Below are 16,696 nucleotides of genomic sequence, written 5' to 3' on the forward strand. Positions count from 1 at the left end.
TTGAAGTATGGAAAATAATTAAAATTGCGATTTTGTTGGTTTAATTTTGCAATTATGTATATATATATATATATATAGTTTATATACAATCTTTTTTTTTATAAAAAGTAAGGATCGTATGTAAAGAGTAAAGTAAATATATAGGAAAAGAGAGCCCTCTTGAAGCATTTTAAGGAAACTAATTTCGAAGCCCTATCTCTATTTTGTATCCGAAACTAGCAATGTATATGTATGCGTGCACATCTACATATGCATCCGCATGTGTAGGTACTTTATTGCGAAAAATTGCTCATTTGCTATCTAATTTACTCGATTTTGTTATTTTCAACATGTATCATCATCCCTATACAATATAAATACTCTTTATTGCACACCTCAATAAAAGAAAACAATACAAAAGAAAACATACACATAAGCACAGGTAAACAACATGCGGTCTTATCGCTAAAAGGCAACCTTTGGGTTACGGAAATTAAAAAAATTACATTGTCAGTAACCGTCGCGCTGGTAGTGGTACTGGATAAAAATAATGGTCCGAAAGTGTGATCAAGAAAACAATAAATGTGATAATTAAGGTCAGTAGGTAAATTGAAGAAAATTTATAGTTTGATAATCACTGCTGTTTTTTAAATACGTAAAGATCTGATTGTTTCTGGTCCGATCTTTACCTGGAAGGGTCAAGATCGGATATCGGTCTACAGCAGTGCTAGGTCTGTTAACACAATTACAAAAACAAACACAGTTTCATCACAATACGCAAAATAAATTACAGAGCGAAGATCGAATAGAAGGAAGAATTCGCGAAATTTACCTTGCTCTCTGTGATTGCACATAGCACAAGCCCGACTCCCTGAGCGACGCGGGGACACTGACAGTCGAGGCGCAATGAAATGGCGTCTTACACAATGTTGCCAACATTCAAAAATAAAGCCAAATTAGGGGGAAATGAATGTCCTACGTTCTTCACCCGCATCCGGTATTTACCCAACATACCTTAATCGTTGAACCGCCGCATTTCAAAATGGCCCTTATTTTAATATCGGCTAGCCGTAATGTAATACGGCGGATTATACAATACGACTGCGATACTTATATATAAATCCCCTCGTCAATGTAATTTCATTAAATTTGCTATCTAGTGGCAAACATCAAAATAGTTATATTTTACTTGTGACGCACAAGTGTGAGCAATGTAAAATACTATATTTCTAAAAAAAATTGCCTACTACGTAATAAAAGAAAATGTGATTATTAAATTATAATACGAAAGGTGGTCAAATCGCAAAATGCTGTCGTTTTATTTAAAATAATGAAATAATTAGACCAGTTCCGAAAGTACCGAGAAATCCCGGTCTTTAAAACAGTACCGGTTCTGCAATCCCTAATAAGGATGTTATGCCCATCACTATTCCTTTTGTGTACGTATATTTAGAAACTGTCTCCGCCTCCAATTCGTGCGATAAGGACAACTGCAGCTCGGACCGAAATTCACTCGCAAAAAACTCAAAAATCGAGGTTTCGCTCTCGACTGTTTCCTCCTCCAAAACGCAACTAATCATTATGAAATTTTGGAAATTGCAAGAGGAAGAAATAATCTATGCCGCTATGTTTTGATTTTTTGGATATTTTTTGTCATATTTGTATACTGTGCCTTTTTTTACAGCCAATTCAATTTAGCCGTTTTTGCGATTTTCGAGGCGCTGTATCTTTCTTCAAAATAAAATAATCCAAAAAAGCAAAACATAGCGGCACAGATATGTATGATATTGATCTTATTTGAAAAAATCACTGCTCTAGGTTAAAAATCCAGGGAGGAATCAGTCGAGAGCGTTTGTATGGAAAAATCGCTACTAGGAATTCCTCTTAAATATAAGCATCACTGAAACTCCTAAGCACGCCTCCAACTCCAGAAGTGATACATGCGCGTTGCCGACCCTCTAAAAACATGTACACTTCTTTTTTCAATAACCCCTACTGTAGACCTTCAGAAAAACCTCGGCAGGGAGCTCATACTAAAGCCGGAGCGCCCGCGGGAGGAAATTCCTCTTAAGCCGCACAGTGCGCGACCATTGTTGCCACTAAAAAATGTAATCTACTGTGGTTTCGTAATATCCTAACACAAATATAGAGGATACAGAGTAAGCTATTTCATTCGAAACATTTTCTCAGTCAAAATTTGGAAAAAGAGAGAAAGAGGAAAGAGAGAGGAAATTGCATACGACCACTCCGTTCAGTATTAGAATCATCATAGAAATATTATGTTGTCATATTTTTATGCTATGTGTACATGATTGTACGATAATGGTTAGCATACCTACATCGATCTTATTCTAACACATAAGTGCGTCTTGTAATTTAGTAGTAGTAGTAGTAAAACTTTTTATTGTACATAAATGAACACAAAACAGGAAAAAAACACTCATCATTAATACAAAGGCGAACTAGTTTTCCAGTTTTTTCACTATTATTAGTTTGTAAATAATTTATATATACATACATACATACATAGCTACTATCTACTTATTGCATACCATGAAAATCTTAATTTGAAAATCGTATATTAGCCTCTCTATCGTTCTTGCCCTTTCGAGCTTATAGCTGTTCTCGGAAAACTACGAAAAAAGGAAAGAACTGTTTATTTAATGAATTTATCAGGAAACATTAAAAAAAAACAATAAGAGCAACGCCAATATACAGAGGAACTACCGCGAGACACAGAAACTATCGGGGTTGTTTATCCGCGGGTGTAATAAACTCCTTATATTGGTTATATCCTCTTTGCTTAGAGCTACTATATCTGTGACCAAAGACATTTCTGTAAAGATTTGACGTGCGGTTCGCAGTTGCGGTCGTATGTACACCAAACACTAAAAATGACTATGCTACGTGCAGTCGGTCTTGTCATCATTTTACTATGGAATTTGACAATAACACTGACGTATTTAGGCCGCTGCAGTAATGTCGGAGCAGTAGTGCAGCTGCGGTCGGAAATACGTTAAAATTACCATATTACGTGCAGTCGGTACCGTCATTGATTTTACTATGGAAATTGACAATAACACCGACGCGTTCAGGCCGCTGCAGTAATGTCGGAGCAGTAGTGCAGCTGCGGTCAGAAATGGACTGTCACCTTTAGGGAGCTAAGGAGCTTCTATGGCTCAAAAACACAAAACCTGCGCGGTGACCAGAATATTGACTAGACACTGTAAGTTGAACAAACACATGTTTCAAATTGGAAAGAAACAACATGTGACATGCAGGTTCTGCAAGGAGTCAGAGGAGACTGCAATGCACATTCTCTGTTCCTGTGGACCACTAATGTCACAAAGAAGTACCCACTTAGGGCGGTACGTATTGCAACCCTATGAGGTACAGAACATTACGGCCCAAACAATATGGAATTTCCTGGAATCAATGGGAATTAGTAATGAACTTTAAAGGGCTTTCACAATAGATCACTGCCTGGTCGACGTGGCACTCAAAGACCCACAAACTCCAATCATGATATAGCCTAGGCGGCGCTCGGCAATCTAATCCCAGGGCCACCTGAACTTTCAACCCAGGTGGGAAACTAGGTCTCATTGGAATTAGTCCGGTTTCCTCATAATGTTTTCCTTCACCGAAAAGCGAACGGTAACTAACTGTCAAATAATTAAACCATTAACTCAGTGTCAAATTGTACTGGTAACCATGGTAACTCCAGGTTTAACCGGTAACACCGGGTTAGTGTAATGGTGCAAGGGGCTCATTCAGATTTAAGTCGCACTTTTGATATTTGACAGGAAATATTTTTCATTGTACACAGCACTCTTGATGCTCTGAGCGTGCGTTTCGTGTCTGTCGGGTAAGTCTGTGTGTGATTTTTCGTAATAAATTTCCGTAACTTCTCTAAATTCTTGATACAATATCCAGGGTACCGACGGGTTCAGTGGTATAGACCTCAACAAGATTTTTCATAATCGCCCTGCGTGGCATTCTACAGGCAGGTCCACCTTCGGCTGTACCTGGTCTACAATGGAAATACAGTCTTCTGCAATGAGATAACATTCTTGAATCATAACGTCAGTTAAATTTAATCTAAATACTGCGTGTTTAAGTAAACTTTCCTCCTTTTATAACTATTTCAGCCGTTGTAGGTACCGTACAACCACCCAACTACTTATAGTCCAAAACTCCAAACTATGGTCCGCAAATAAACTTTTTTTTTTCGTTTAGGTGTACCATTTACTATTTTTTTTTAGTTCTAAAGCAAAGTATGTTTGTAAAGAAAAAAAATACGCACTAAAGTTGTATATAGGTCTATAGTTGGGTGGTTTTACTATATGTAAAAATTGAATCTATGAAGTTAAAATAAAATAAAAAACCGACCAAGAAGACGGCGGGCGAAGCTCAGTGCAACCCCGAGTTGCAATTATAAAGAAAAACCCAACCTCAAATATGTATTGTTTATGTATATCAATTTAATCATAATCAAAATATAAAAAGCGCAATCTATAACTCCAGCGTATTAGTTTTATTCTGTTAACATTGTTTTTCATAACAATGGCCTCTAGTGCCACTAGAAAGCCTATTACTGTTGCAACCTGCATAGGCATGTGTTCAAAGTTCAAATATGAGTGCACTCAAACCGCTCAAAAGTTTTGCGGCGGCGACCAAAATGTAATTTACCTATATCCAATCTGTTTGTAAGTGCACCCCATTCATGTTTACTACCCAAATACATAGTATTGTGCATATGCATAAGCGCGTCAGGTGCGGTATTCCCGAATGATTTAATTCCAGTCAAGCAGGGGTCAAAACTCATTCGTTTTTATTCTCAAGTTATTTGAGTTTTTAGAAAAAAAAAACCCGTCTTTCGACTTCAAATAGGTAATTGTGAAAAATCTACTGATGAATAAAGTTATGGTATTGTTGAAATTAATTTCTGCCCTATTACATTAAACGTTAGAGTTCATGTGATATTTAAATACAGATTTTGCTCTGAAGACTGGTAAATAGAATTGAAGTATGGCTTATGATTTCATTTTCTTTCTGCTGTTTAACATTATGTACTTAATAATGAACCTCCAGGTCTATGATTCTTAAGTATATTAAGTACACTACATTGTACTTCAAAACCATTTGTTTGTGTAGTAAAAAAAAAAGGAGTTGAAATAAAACAGCATTTGCCTACTAGCCAATGAACGACTGATTACGTAAAACAAAAAATCATGCCAAAGCTTTGACACTTGGGGATCCTTTACACCTCCAAATCTTATTAATGGGTATTATTATCTTTCTTAGACCGTGGGGACTTTATACATCTCCTAACTTAATGTATTAACTGTGGAGACTATATGTCTCTGTAATATTACTCGCAAACAATCTTACTCGCTATGAGTGTGACACATACCTCATGCTTATATGCAAAAAATGCTTACATTGTATTCTAGCGCTACGACTGTAAACAAGAGCTGTGAAATAAGACTTATACCTATTACATTACACGTTTGAATAATAACATTGTTGTTTCATTTATAATGAACGTGGTGGTCCATAGTTCCGAGAACTTAACAGCGATTACAATTACACCTTTGAGCACTTCATAACAACACTTATTGATACACTTGTTGTGGGGGACTGGCAACAGTATGAACTTTAATAGCTGTGGGTGGTAAATTTCCGATTGTTTTCTGCACCCACGATCTAGCACATTGTTTGCATTTCATTCTCACAAAATAACATATTGCCAACAACAAAATTATTCCCAATGCGATTAGTCCAATTCCCACATAATTTAGTTTTGACTCCACTTGATTAGACAAGTTTTCCACTTTTGCTATCGCTATGGCATTGTGCGAGTTGTTTTCCTCCTTTCCTTGACTTAAACCCATTTTTTACAATTTTTCAAAACAACTTTACTGACAGGAAATTTTACTCTTTAACGTGGAACAACGTGCTGAACTGACTGTATATTAAATATAATTGCAGCTAATCTAATACATCTTACTTAAATATGGATCGACAATAACAAATCATTACATTTTTTCTTACATTGTCACGTACCGCTTCGATACGTTTTTTTTTTAAAAAATCAAACAATGTCACAAAACATTTATGACTACAGTATAAAAACTCTTACCTAAGTTGCGGGTCTCGTTTTTCAGAGCCCGACTTGAAACTGATAAACCGGTACTTATAATTACTATTTGGAATGTAGCCATCCACCCAGTGCAATGGCTACCACACTACTTTCGGGAAATAGAAAATCTACCCCCGGGGTCCAGGCTCCATCCAGGAGATGCTAAATTAAAAACAAAGTAGCTGGACCCGAATTTCACAATTTCCAGGAAAATCTCAAAAATTTAAAATGTGCCATCCCTAGGCAACGTCTCCGTACAAACAACCTAACCCTGCAAAATACCTAAGCGGAAACGAGTCTCAGTACTGTCTATATTTCAACTGTGCAACCTACGTGCTACAATTTTTATTCATCAAGCATAAATCTAACTGGCCTATTTACCGTGCGTCCGCTCCTCGTGGTACGAATTAAAGGTGTTGGCGTTTTACTCACTAATGGCTTTGTAGGCTCACTTGTGGTAGTTGTGGTTAACCCGTCATTACCTACGCTTCTGTTACTACCAGAATTATTATTGCTTTCAGGTTGCTCTTTTAATAAAAATGCTGGCTTTAGCCTATCAATCGATATTTCTACCTGTCTATTGGGTAACTGAATTTTAAAAGTTTTAGGTCTCCTATTTAAAACTAAATATGGTCCATCGTAATTGGGAGTAAGCGGTTTTTTTACCATATCGTTCCTTATAAAAACGTGAGAACATGATTCTAATTCTTTGTGGACAAATATTTTACGCGAATCGCTATTCGCTCGTGACACGGGACGTAGGCTATCGACGATCGACCTAAGTTTCTCTACATATGAAAAAGGGTCATTGCAATTTATTTTGGAATGTGTGTAAAAATCACCTGGCAATCTCAAAACATGACCGTAAAGCATTTCTGCTGCACTTACTTCGTTATCTGACCTGGATGCTGCTCGAAGTCCCAGCAAGACCGTAGGTAGCTCATCAGCCCAGGACGCGTTGTCTGCTAATCTGGCTTTTAAGCTACTTTTAACTGTCCTATGCCAACGTTCCAAAATCCCGTTGCTAATTGGGTGATATGGGGTTGTACGTACCTTGTGTACCCCTAAAAATTTCATTAAGCTCTTAAACAAATCACTCTCAAACTGTCTGCCTTGATCAGATGTAATCAAACTTGGGCAACCGAATCTGCAGATCCAATTTTCATAAACCACTCTCGCTACTGTCTCAGCTGTCATGTCAACTATTGGAATGGCCTCTGGCCACCTGGTACGTCGATCTATCATTGAAACTATATATTTGAAATTTTGAGCTGTCGTGGGCAAGGGCCCCACGATGTCCACATGTAAATGTCTAAACCTCTCCGCGTCTTCAAATTGTCCTAATTTAGAAACTGTATGCCTACTTACCTTTGCCCTCTGACACTGCACGCATGCCTTTGCCCATGTGCCTACATCTTTATTCATGCCTGGCCAAAAATACCTCTGGGCTACCATCTTGCGTGTGGTCCTAATGCCTGGATGACTAATGTGATGAATGGCCTCGAACGCTATCTTCCTGAATTTCTCTGGTAAATACGGTCGAGCATTATCACCTGATATTTCGCAATAAACCTTACCTTTTGAGTTGGGCATACCTAACATCTTATATTTCGTTTTGTTCGCTGTAAACAATTCTGCAAACTGCGTATCGGTTTCCTGTGCTTGCGCAACTTCCTCGAAATCGATGACTACAGGGCAAGCTATTGTTTCTACACGTGAAAGCGCGTCAGCAACTATATTCTGCGAACCGCTAATGTGTTCTATCTCGCTCGTAAATTCGCTGATGTACATTAGCTGTCTCGCTCGTCGTGGCGTCTCTTTTGCTGACCCTACCTTTGTTAGCGCTACCGTGAGAGGCTTATGGTCCGTGTACACTATTAATCTCCTGCCCTCTATCATATTCCTAAAATACGCTATAGACATGTATATTGCAGTCAACTCTCTGTCATATGTACTATACTTTTTTTGTGCATCTGAAAACGCTTTCGAAAAATAACCTAGCGGTCTCCAGCTATTGTCAACTCTTTGTTGTAACACGCTACCCGCTGAGGTTCCCGATGCATCTGTCATAAGCGCTAGCGGAACGTCTGGGACCGGAAACGACAATGTAATGGCGTTTTTTAAGCTCTCTTTACATTGCTCAAACGCGGTCACTGCTGCAGCGTCCCACTCGATTTTGGACTGATCCTTTTTTTTTGAATTATGTAAATACTTATTTAAGTGACTCTGCACATCCGCCGCTTTGCCTAAATGTGCCCTATAAAAGTTAACCATTCCTAAAAAACGTCTAAGTTGCTCGACGGTCTCTGGTCTCGGATAGTCTACAATTGCCTTAACTTTATCGTTGCGCGGTCGCAGTCCGTCTGCCGACACTGTATAACCTAAAAAATCTACCTGTGACAGTCCAAATTGGCACTTGCCTAAATTAATTGTCAACCCTACTCTGTCAAAACTCTCAAGTACCTTACCTAAATGCTCTCTGTGCACGTTCTCGTTCTCTGATGCTATTATTACGTCATCTATGTAGCAAAATAGGGATGAACTCGCACCTTGCTCGTTAGCATGTTCTCACGTTTTTATAAGGAACGATATGGTAAAAAAACCGCTTACTCCCAATTACGATGGACCATATTTAGTTTTAAATAGGAGACCTAAAACTTTTAAAATTCAGTTACCCAATAGACAGGTAGAAATATCGATTGATAGGCTAAAGCCAGCATTTTTATTAAAAGAGCAACCTGAAAGCAATAATAATTCTGGTAGTAACAGAAGCGTAGGTAATGACGGGTTAACCACAACTACCACAAGTGAGCCTACAAAGCCATTAGTGAGTAATACGCCAACACCTTTAATTCGTACCACGAGGAGCGGACGCACGGTAAATAGGCCAGTTAGATTTATGCTTGATGAATAAAAATTGTAGCACGTAGGTTGCACAGTTGAAATATAGACAGTACTGAGACTCGTTTCCGCTTAGGTATTTTGCAGGGTTAGGTTGTTTGTACGGAGACGTTGCCTAGGGATGGCACATTTTAAATTTTTGAGATTTTCCTGGAAATTGTGAAATTCGGGTCCAGCTACTTTGTTTTTAATTTAGCATCTCCTGGATGGAGCCTGGACCCCGGGGGTAGATTTTCTATTTCCCGAAAGTAGTGTGGTAGCCATTGCACTGGGTGGATGGCTACATTCCAAATAGTAATTATAAGTACCGGTTTATCAGTTTCAAGTCGGGCTCTGAAAAACGAGACCCGCAACTTAGGTAAGAGTTTTTATACTGTAGTCATAAGTGTTTTGTGACATTGTTTGATTTTTTAAAAAAAAAACGTATCGAAGCGGTACGTGACAATGTAAGAAAAAATGTAATGATTTGTTATTGTCGATCCATATTTAAGTAAGATGTATTAGATTAGCTGCAATTATATTCAATATACAGTCAGTTCAGCACGTTGTTCCACGTTAAAGAGTAAAATTTCCTGTCAGTAAAGTTGTTTTGAAAAATTGTAAAAAATGGGTTTAAGTCAAGGAAAGGAGGAAAACAACTCGCACAATGCCATAGCGATAGCAAAAGTGGAAAACTTGTCTAATCAAGTGGAGTCAAAACTAAATTATGTGGGAATTGGACTAATCGCATTGGGAATAATTTTGTTGTTGGCAATATGTTATTTTGTGAGAATGAAATGCAAACAATGTGCTAGATCGTGGGTGCAGAAAACAATCGGAAATTTACCACCCACAGCTATTAAAGTTCATACTGTTGCCAGTCCCCCACAACAAGTGTATCAATAAGTGTTGTTATGAAGTGCTCAAAGGTGTAATTGTAATCGCTGTTAAGTTCTCAGAACTATGGACCACCACGTTCATTATAAATGAAACAACAATGTTATTATTCAAACGTGTAATGTAATAGGTATAAGTCTTATTTCACAGCTCTTGTTTACATTCGTAGCGCTAGAATACAATGTAAGCATTTTTTGCATATAAGCATGAGGTATGTGTCACACTCATAGCGAGTAAGATTGTTTTGTTAGCTTTGATATATTTTTTTTTTTTCTTGTTTCTTGTATTGTTGTACTTTGATTATTCTTTTCCTTTTTTTTCAAAAAGGGGGGGAATGATGTAGCGACAAGGCGTCGACGCGCGTTAGAGTCAGCAGTTTTGGTAAACAGTTTAAATGAACATTTAGTACGGGCAGTCGCTTAGCGCAGCTCGACAAGTGCGCACATTCTTAATACATACGCGATACCGCGACGCCGCCTGGTCTTGCGCCTTTTCTCTAAACGTTCGTGTTTTCTATTAATGTAACCTTCTGATACTAATTTGGAGTCTGAATAAATAGATGTAAATGAAGTGTATCTTTGTTTATCTCCTCACCATAATAGGGTACCCACAACAGTACTCTAAAGTATCATATACTTGACTTTGGATACATACTAGTTATAACAGTCTAGACGCGATTGATTGATTTAGTATAAATTTCATTTTGACACTTGGAGAGACTTTACACTTCCAAATCTTATTAGTATTAGTACTCTGACATTGGGGACCTTGTACATCCCCAGATTTAATGTATTTTTAACCATAGAGACTCGTACCGTCGTAGTATAAAAAAATACATCTCTATTGTATTGTTTACCCAGGTATTGGCTGTTGTATTTATAAAATGTTTTTATGTATTTTTCATGTCACTATATGATGTTACTATAAATGATGTATTGACTTGTACAAGATCCCTTGAGGCCTACTTGCAGAAACGGTAGTGTTTTGATAACTGAACTGAACTTGACATGAAAAATGTCACCATGTGATGTGATGTATTTTACGCAAAATTTACGACCAAGAAAATGTAAGACATTGACCATTTTGAGGTTTCAGGAAAATATGGTTAATTTTTTGTATTTTTTTTACGTATAGCTCCCAATATATTAAACTTGCAGAATAATTTTTTGAATTTCAATTTCAATATCGTGTAAGTTTTGGATAAGTTTTGTCATGATTTTTTGTTTATTAGGCTATTGTTTTTTATTCCATTTTAGGGTCCCAACTTTTAAACGTAATAAACAGAAACTATGTAGCTATAAAGAAGCCCGATTTCTTGGCAACTCCAGAGACATTTCGAGTAACTAAAGAGATACTCAAAACTCTCGGTCTAAAAGTTCATTCGCCCATTTTTAGGGTTCCGTAGCCAAATGGCAAAAAACGGAACCCTTATAGATTCGTCATGTCCGTCTGTCTGCCCGATTATGTCACAGCCACCTTTTTCCGAAACTATAAGAGCTATACCGTTCAAACTTGGTAAGTAGATGTATTCTATGAACCGCATTAAGATTTTTACACAAAAATAGAAAAAAAAAACAATAAATTTTGGGGGCTCCCCATACTTAGAACTGAAACTCAAAAAATCTTTTTTCATCAAACCCATACGTGTGAGGTATCTATGGATAGGTCTTCAAAAAATGATATTAAGGTTTCTAATATCATTTTTTTCTAAACTGAATAGTTTGCGCGAGAGACACTTCCAAAGTGAAAAAATGTGTATCCCCCCCCCGTAACTTCTAAAATAACAGAATGGAAAATCTAAAAAAAATATATGATATACATTACCATGCAAACTTCCACCGAAAATTGGTTTGAACGAGATCGAGTAAGTAGTTTTTTTTTAATACGTCATAAAATTTAAAAAAAAATTTTTTTTTCATCAAACTCATACGTGTGGGGTATCTATGGATAGGTCTTCAAAAATGATATTTAGGTTCCTACTATAATTTTTTTCTAAACTGAATAGTTTGCACGAGAGACACTTCCAAAGTGAAAAAATGTGTCCCCCCCCCCTGTAACTTCTAAAATAACAGAATGAAAAATCTAAAAGAAATATATGTTATACATTACCATGCAAACTTCCACCGAAAATTGGTTTGAACGAGATCTAGTTAGTAGTTTTTTTCATACGTCATAAATGGTACGGATATACCCTTATATATACCCTTCATGGGCGAGTCCGACTCGCACTTGGCCGCTTTTTTTTATTAGTCTGCAATTATAATTTTCAGGACCTCTGGCTTACCTTAGCCGGCCGTTCAGAGTGGACGTAAGTGGCGTGTTGGCTATATGTTTAAAGTCCAATGACACCGGTGTTACCCTTGAGCCATTTTAGATGTCATATTTTGTGGGGGCCCATCTTGTGGAGGTGAGTCACTCAACTAATACAGTTGAAGTACGGGAATGCACAATGCTTATAAAAGGTTGATTTATTGTTAGTACCTACTGATATCTTATAGTAACACAAATAATAAGTATGTATACATTATAAATAAAAACAGTATTCAGAAAGTAAATATTTTGTTCTTAGTATAATGCTTCCGTAAAAAACAATTTTACTATGAACTGTGTTGGGGGTCCAGTTATAATTGAGGGGAAGAAAATAATTCAGATCAAAGATTTGCTTTAATTACAAGTTCTTCGTTTAGCGCGCGGCGATTTATCACTTAAGAGGCGATTCTCTCAAAAGAGCTGTGGATTAATTAGAGAAAGATAAAATTTGTGAAATAGCCGGAGGCTCGCGAGTGCTCGGAACAGATAAGGGAGCCCGATGAGGAGTAATGGATCTATTAGCGTGCCTGAGCGTCCTATGCCCTCCGGGGCGGCCCTCTTTTTGTTCGCGCGAAAAATCACCCAATCGTGCTTATGAATCTTCCTGCTCACTTTTTCGCACCCAAATTATTTGCCCGATTTATTTATTTGTATAAAACATTTGGTTCAGTAAACTGTTTTGGATTCAGATAATATTTATTTCGCGAATGGAGCGTTGATTGGGACGTCGTAAAATGAGTCCTGATCAAATGCAAATAAATTATCAGCCGTTTGGGATGATTTGTTTATTGATATAAAGGGAAGTAACTTCTTAGCGTTTCATGGTGCTTAATACGATATAAATAGCATACATGATTTTAATATCTAAATGTTAATTTCAATTTGGTGTGTTTTTTTACTGCATTTTAGGTACAGTAGTGTTGAAACTTGATTAGCCACTGACCTGACTTGAAGGTGATCTCGCTGATGAGGATCCATTCGTGCTGGAACTTGAGGCGCAGCATCAGATGCTTGGCGGTGCGGTTCTGCAGCGGCACGTGCACCATGCGCGCATGCTCTGACACGCGGTCCTGCTTCGGCTCGTGCGATATGAACTCCTCTTGCCATCTCTCTCCCTCCAGGGAGAAGTATACTTCAGCCTCTTTGAACAACTGATACAAACATAAAACCACATAGTATGCCACTAAGTATGCCAGGTGATGGTTGGTTTTAATGACTTGTCTTAATTAACAAAATATTCAAGCTGAATATTTGTAATATATGTGTTCTTATACACCTATTACAAATCTGAATAATTTGATATTTATTACTTTACCTGCACATCCTTGGTAAACATGTTATTTGTATGGATATCAACATGATAGAACAGTTGTGTCGTGCTAAAATTAAAAGTGAGTTCAACTTCGTCATCCACTTGCATTGATTTGTTCCAGCCGACCCAACGAGTACCTGAAAGTGTAAATCAAATTATACTGTGAATTATGGTTCATAATTAAAAGGCGTCATCTATAACTTTAATAATGCAGCCAATTAGCCAAGGGGTTATTGGCTTAGGCTGGTGACCGTGTTAGTTAATTATTGCAGACGATATTGACGCTTTCAACGACTGGCCATTTCCGCGATGTTGGACGATTGCAAAAGCCAAATGTTGTTTACCTTGTGTATCTAAAGGGTCAGGTTGTTCAAAGTCGTTGGGGCCCAAGAGCGAGTCGGTCATCTGACCGAGCCCGTCCAGAAGTCTGCCGTCGCGTTGCACGCCGTCGTAAGCCAGGTCCTCGAATCGCGCCCCCCCTGTCATGGCCTGCATGTCCCCACCCTTGGGCGCAGAATAGGCAACTAGATTTTCTGTAGAAATACAGACGTCGTTAATTAATTATACCGCCTACAGGCGGGCAGTAATAATTCGCAATGCTTGAAAACGTTATTTGCAAGAGTATTTTAGTATATTAATAGTTATGGTTAACAGTGCACTTATAAAACCTATATTAACGTTCGCTAGAGCTAGTTCGCCTCGCAATGGGTCCCGGGACGTCGCTAGCTACTGAAACCTTGTATACTCTTATACCTACGTTTCCACAGACACCCGTAAAGTTCGACCCTCATACACGCTGTCCTCGGGTGGGCAGCGTAAGGAAAGAAGCGGACTTTGGATGCAACGAATGGAGCCTCTAAGATCGTCTTCCGGGGGGTGTACGTGTTGACGTTTCCTGGGATCAGCTATAACAAGACATTACAATATATTAAGCATGTGAGGATTGATTTTCTGAAGTAAAGGTGTCAAATAAAGTGAATAGTTAAGAACCTTGCCAGTAATAAACGCGTCGTCCAAAGCTACGCTACTAGCGCTAGTAACCAAGTACTTATATACAACCATCATCATTATTCATAACATATTTGTCGATATTTCTAGTATCCGATTGGGCGGGTATTTAATAAGATTATGGTACTGTTGCCATGTATGATATTAGACGGAACAGAGCACACGTGTATCATTAGGCAGCGACAGCTAGTATAAAGTTTCCTCCGCAGTGGGACTAATTCCATGTAAGTTGAGCACGGTGTCTTTGCAAACCAAGCTTAAAAACTTTAACATTCACTGACTATCTTATGTAGAATTTCAATCATTTTGTTCTGTCGAAACAGAAGACTAATTAGGTAAAAACTATTAGAAATGTTATTTGCATGCAATATTGACTTCTGCACAAATCGTGCGAGGTTTTTTCGGCTACTTTTTGTCTTTTGTTTTATTCGACTTAATTTTGAGATGAACAGTATTGTATATAGTAAATCATGTTTACTTTTCTATTTGCGTTATGAACTTATGAACGTGATGTATATTTATTATACGCGTTTCAAAGTTTCGTAAAATAGACTCGATCGCTATTTTAAAGTGCGAAGTGAAGATTTATATTTAATGAAGCCGAGAAAAACTATCTAATAAAGAAAACTAAAGAAAAATAGACGTGAGGTCTCCTTTTAACGTGAGCTGTCGTGGTTTTTTCGTGACTCCCCCCTCACCCTTCATTTAGGACTCACGTGATTTGTGCACAAGCCTAAGGAACCTCATACCATTGTGTTAGAAGACGGTTAAAAGGTTGTCTGAAGGTCAAAAGCAACTTGTATTCAGTGCCGAATTCAATTATTAAATGTTAACTTTCTATGTTTAATTATATACCGACGATTAAATTAATAATGTTAATGAAAAAGGAGCGTACGTTACTCTATTAGTGAATGCTGCAACCTTCTTTTCGAATTACAATTTTCCAATTCACAAAGTTTCAAACGTTTCAAATTTACTTTTATATAGGGGAAGATGGGCACCATTTATACACTTCTTAGACTTTGATATTTAAAATTTTGTATATTAAGATATGATATCTAGATCGTTCAATCAATCATTACAACAGTTTAATAATTAGGTCATGAAAATATCAATAATGTAATAAATTAAACTTTAAAACCTTTTGTCAACTGAAATATACTTTTCGTACATTACAAAATGTAACCAGTTTTAATACATCTTAGAATATGATTCAAATATTAGTTTTTAGACTACAAAAACACATTATTTCCTCTCGTGTCGCTTGCGGCGGCTGCGTTGGCGGATAACTTCGTGGACACCTGCCTTTCGGCAACGGTGACTTACACACGCAAAACTGTAATAAATATGCTGGCCTGATATGCTGTAACAGTGATTGTATGTAGCTACCCCGTGTACGAAATTACGAATGTTGCCAATCTACTCCAAACTATCAACGTTAAAAATATTCAACCGAATAAAAACCTTTTTATTTTTAAGTCATTTAATAACATTAAAAATGGTTTAAGATACTCACCCTGCTGCCATTAAAATCTTTGTATTTGACCCAGCGGTTAAGAGCAGCACGGTAGTACTCGACCGAGTAGCTCTCTACGAACTCGACTCCCACCGAGTTAGCGAACCGGCCTTGGGATTCTGTGCCAGTGATGAGGTACTCGTCCTGGAGGTCTATCTCGAGGTACTCGCGGCTGCGCGGCGAGATCAGCCCGTTGGGGCACCACGCGCCGCCGCGAAGCTCGCTCCGTATCCTGCGTACATTGCACGTGCACTGTTAGCTCACTGATAATACGTTATCAAAGTTATTCCAACCCTGTAGGGAAAACAGAAATAGTTTAACGGATATGAGTTGTAAAAGTTTTTAATGATGATATGTTCGCGTGGCCGGATCTAGCTCCTCGGGAAGGCTCATGGGGCTGTAACTTTCACAATGTAATATTTTTTCTAATTGTGCACACAGAGGAATTTGGTGCAGTATAAGACCACGATTCGAATTTGGAATCAAACTAATTTACCTAAAGTTGTGATTTTTTTAAGGAGAGTGTACTTTAGAAATTGTAAGGTACTAACCAGTACTATGGAAACGGTTTTCATGGATTAAGTAATAATGTTTAAGAACATATATAAACGTAGGTACTTAACACAAAAAGAAACCAGCAAAATGAAGATTA

The 16,696-nt window shown here is 37.7% G+C and overlaps 1 protein-coding gene across 1 annotated transcript in view; it reads right to left on the reverse strand.

Annotated features, from left to right (window-relative positions):
* LOC133516815 (epithelial discoidin domain-containing receptor 1-like) overlaps nt 1-16,696 on the reverse strand; it is a 277,132-nt gene that overhangs the window by 82,208 nt on the left and 178,228 nt on the right. Inside the window, exons 4-8 of the mRNA XM_061849795.1 lie at nt 16,045-16,276; nt 14,278-14,425; nt 13,865-14,053; nt 13,524-13,657; nt 13,152-13,359 (exon numbers count right to left, since the gene is read on the reverse strand). Coding sequence (XP_061705779.1) covers nt 13,152-13,359; nt 13,524-13,657; nt 13,865-14,053; nt 14,278-14,425; nt 16,045-16,276 — 911 coding nt within the window. The remainder of the gene's footprint in view (nt 1-13,151; nt 13,360-13,523; nt 13,658-13,864; nt 14,054-14,277; nt 14,426-16,044; nt 16,277-16,696) is intronic.

The sequence above is a fragment of the Cydia pomonella genome, chromosome 1, assembly GCF_033807575.1.
Source record: "Cydia pomonella isolate Wapato2018A chromosome 1, ilCydPomo1, whole genome shotgun sequence".
NCBI lineage: Eukaryota > Metazoa > Arthropoda > Insecta > Lepidoptera > Tortricidae > Cydia > Cydia pomonella.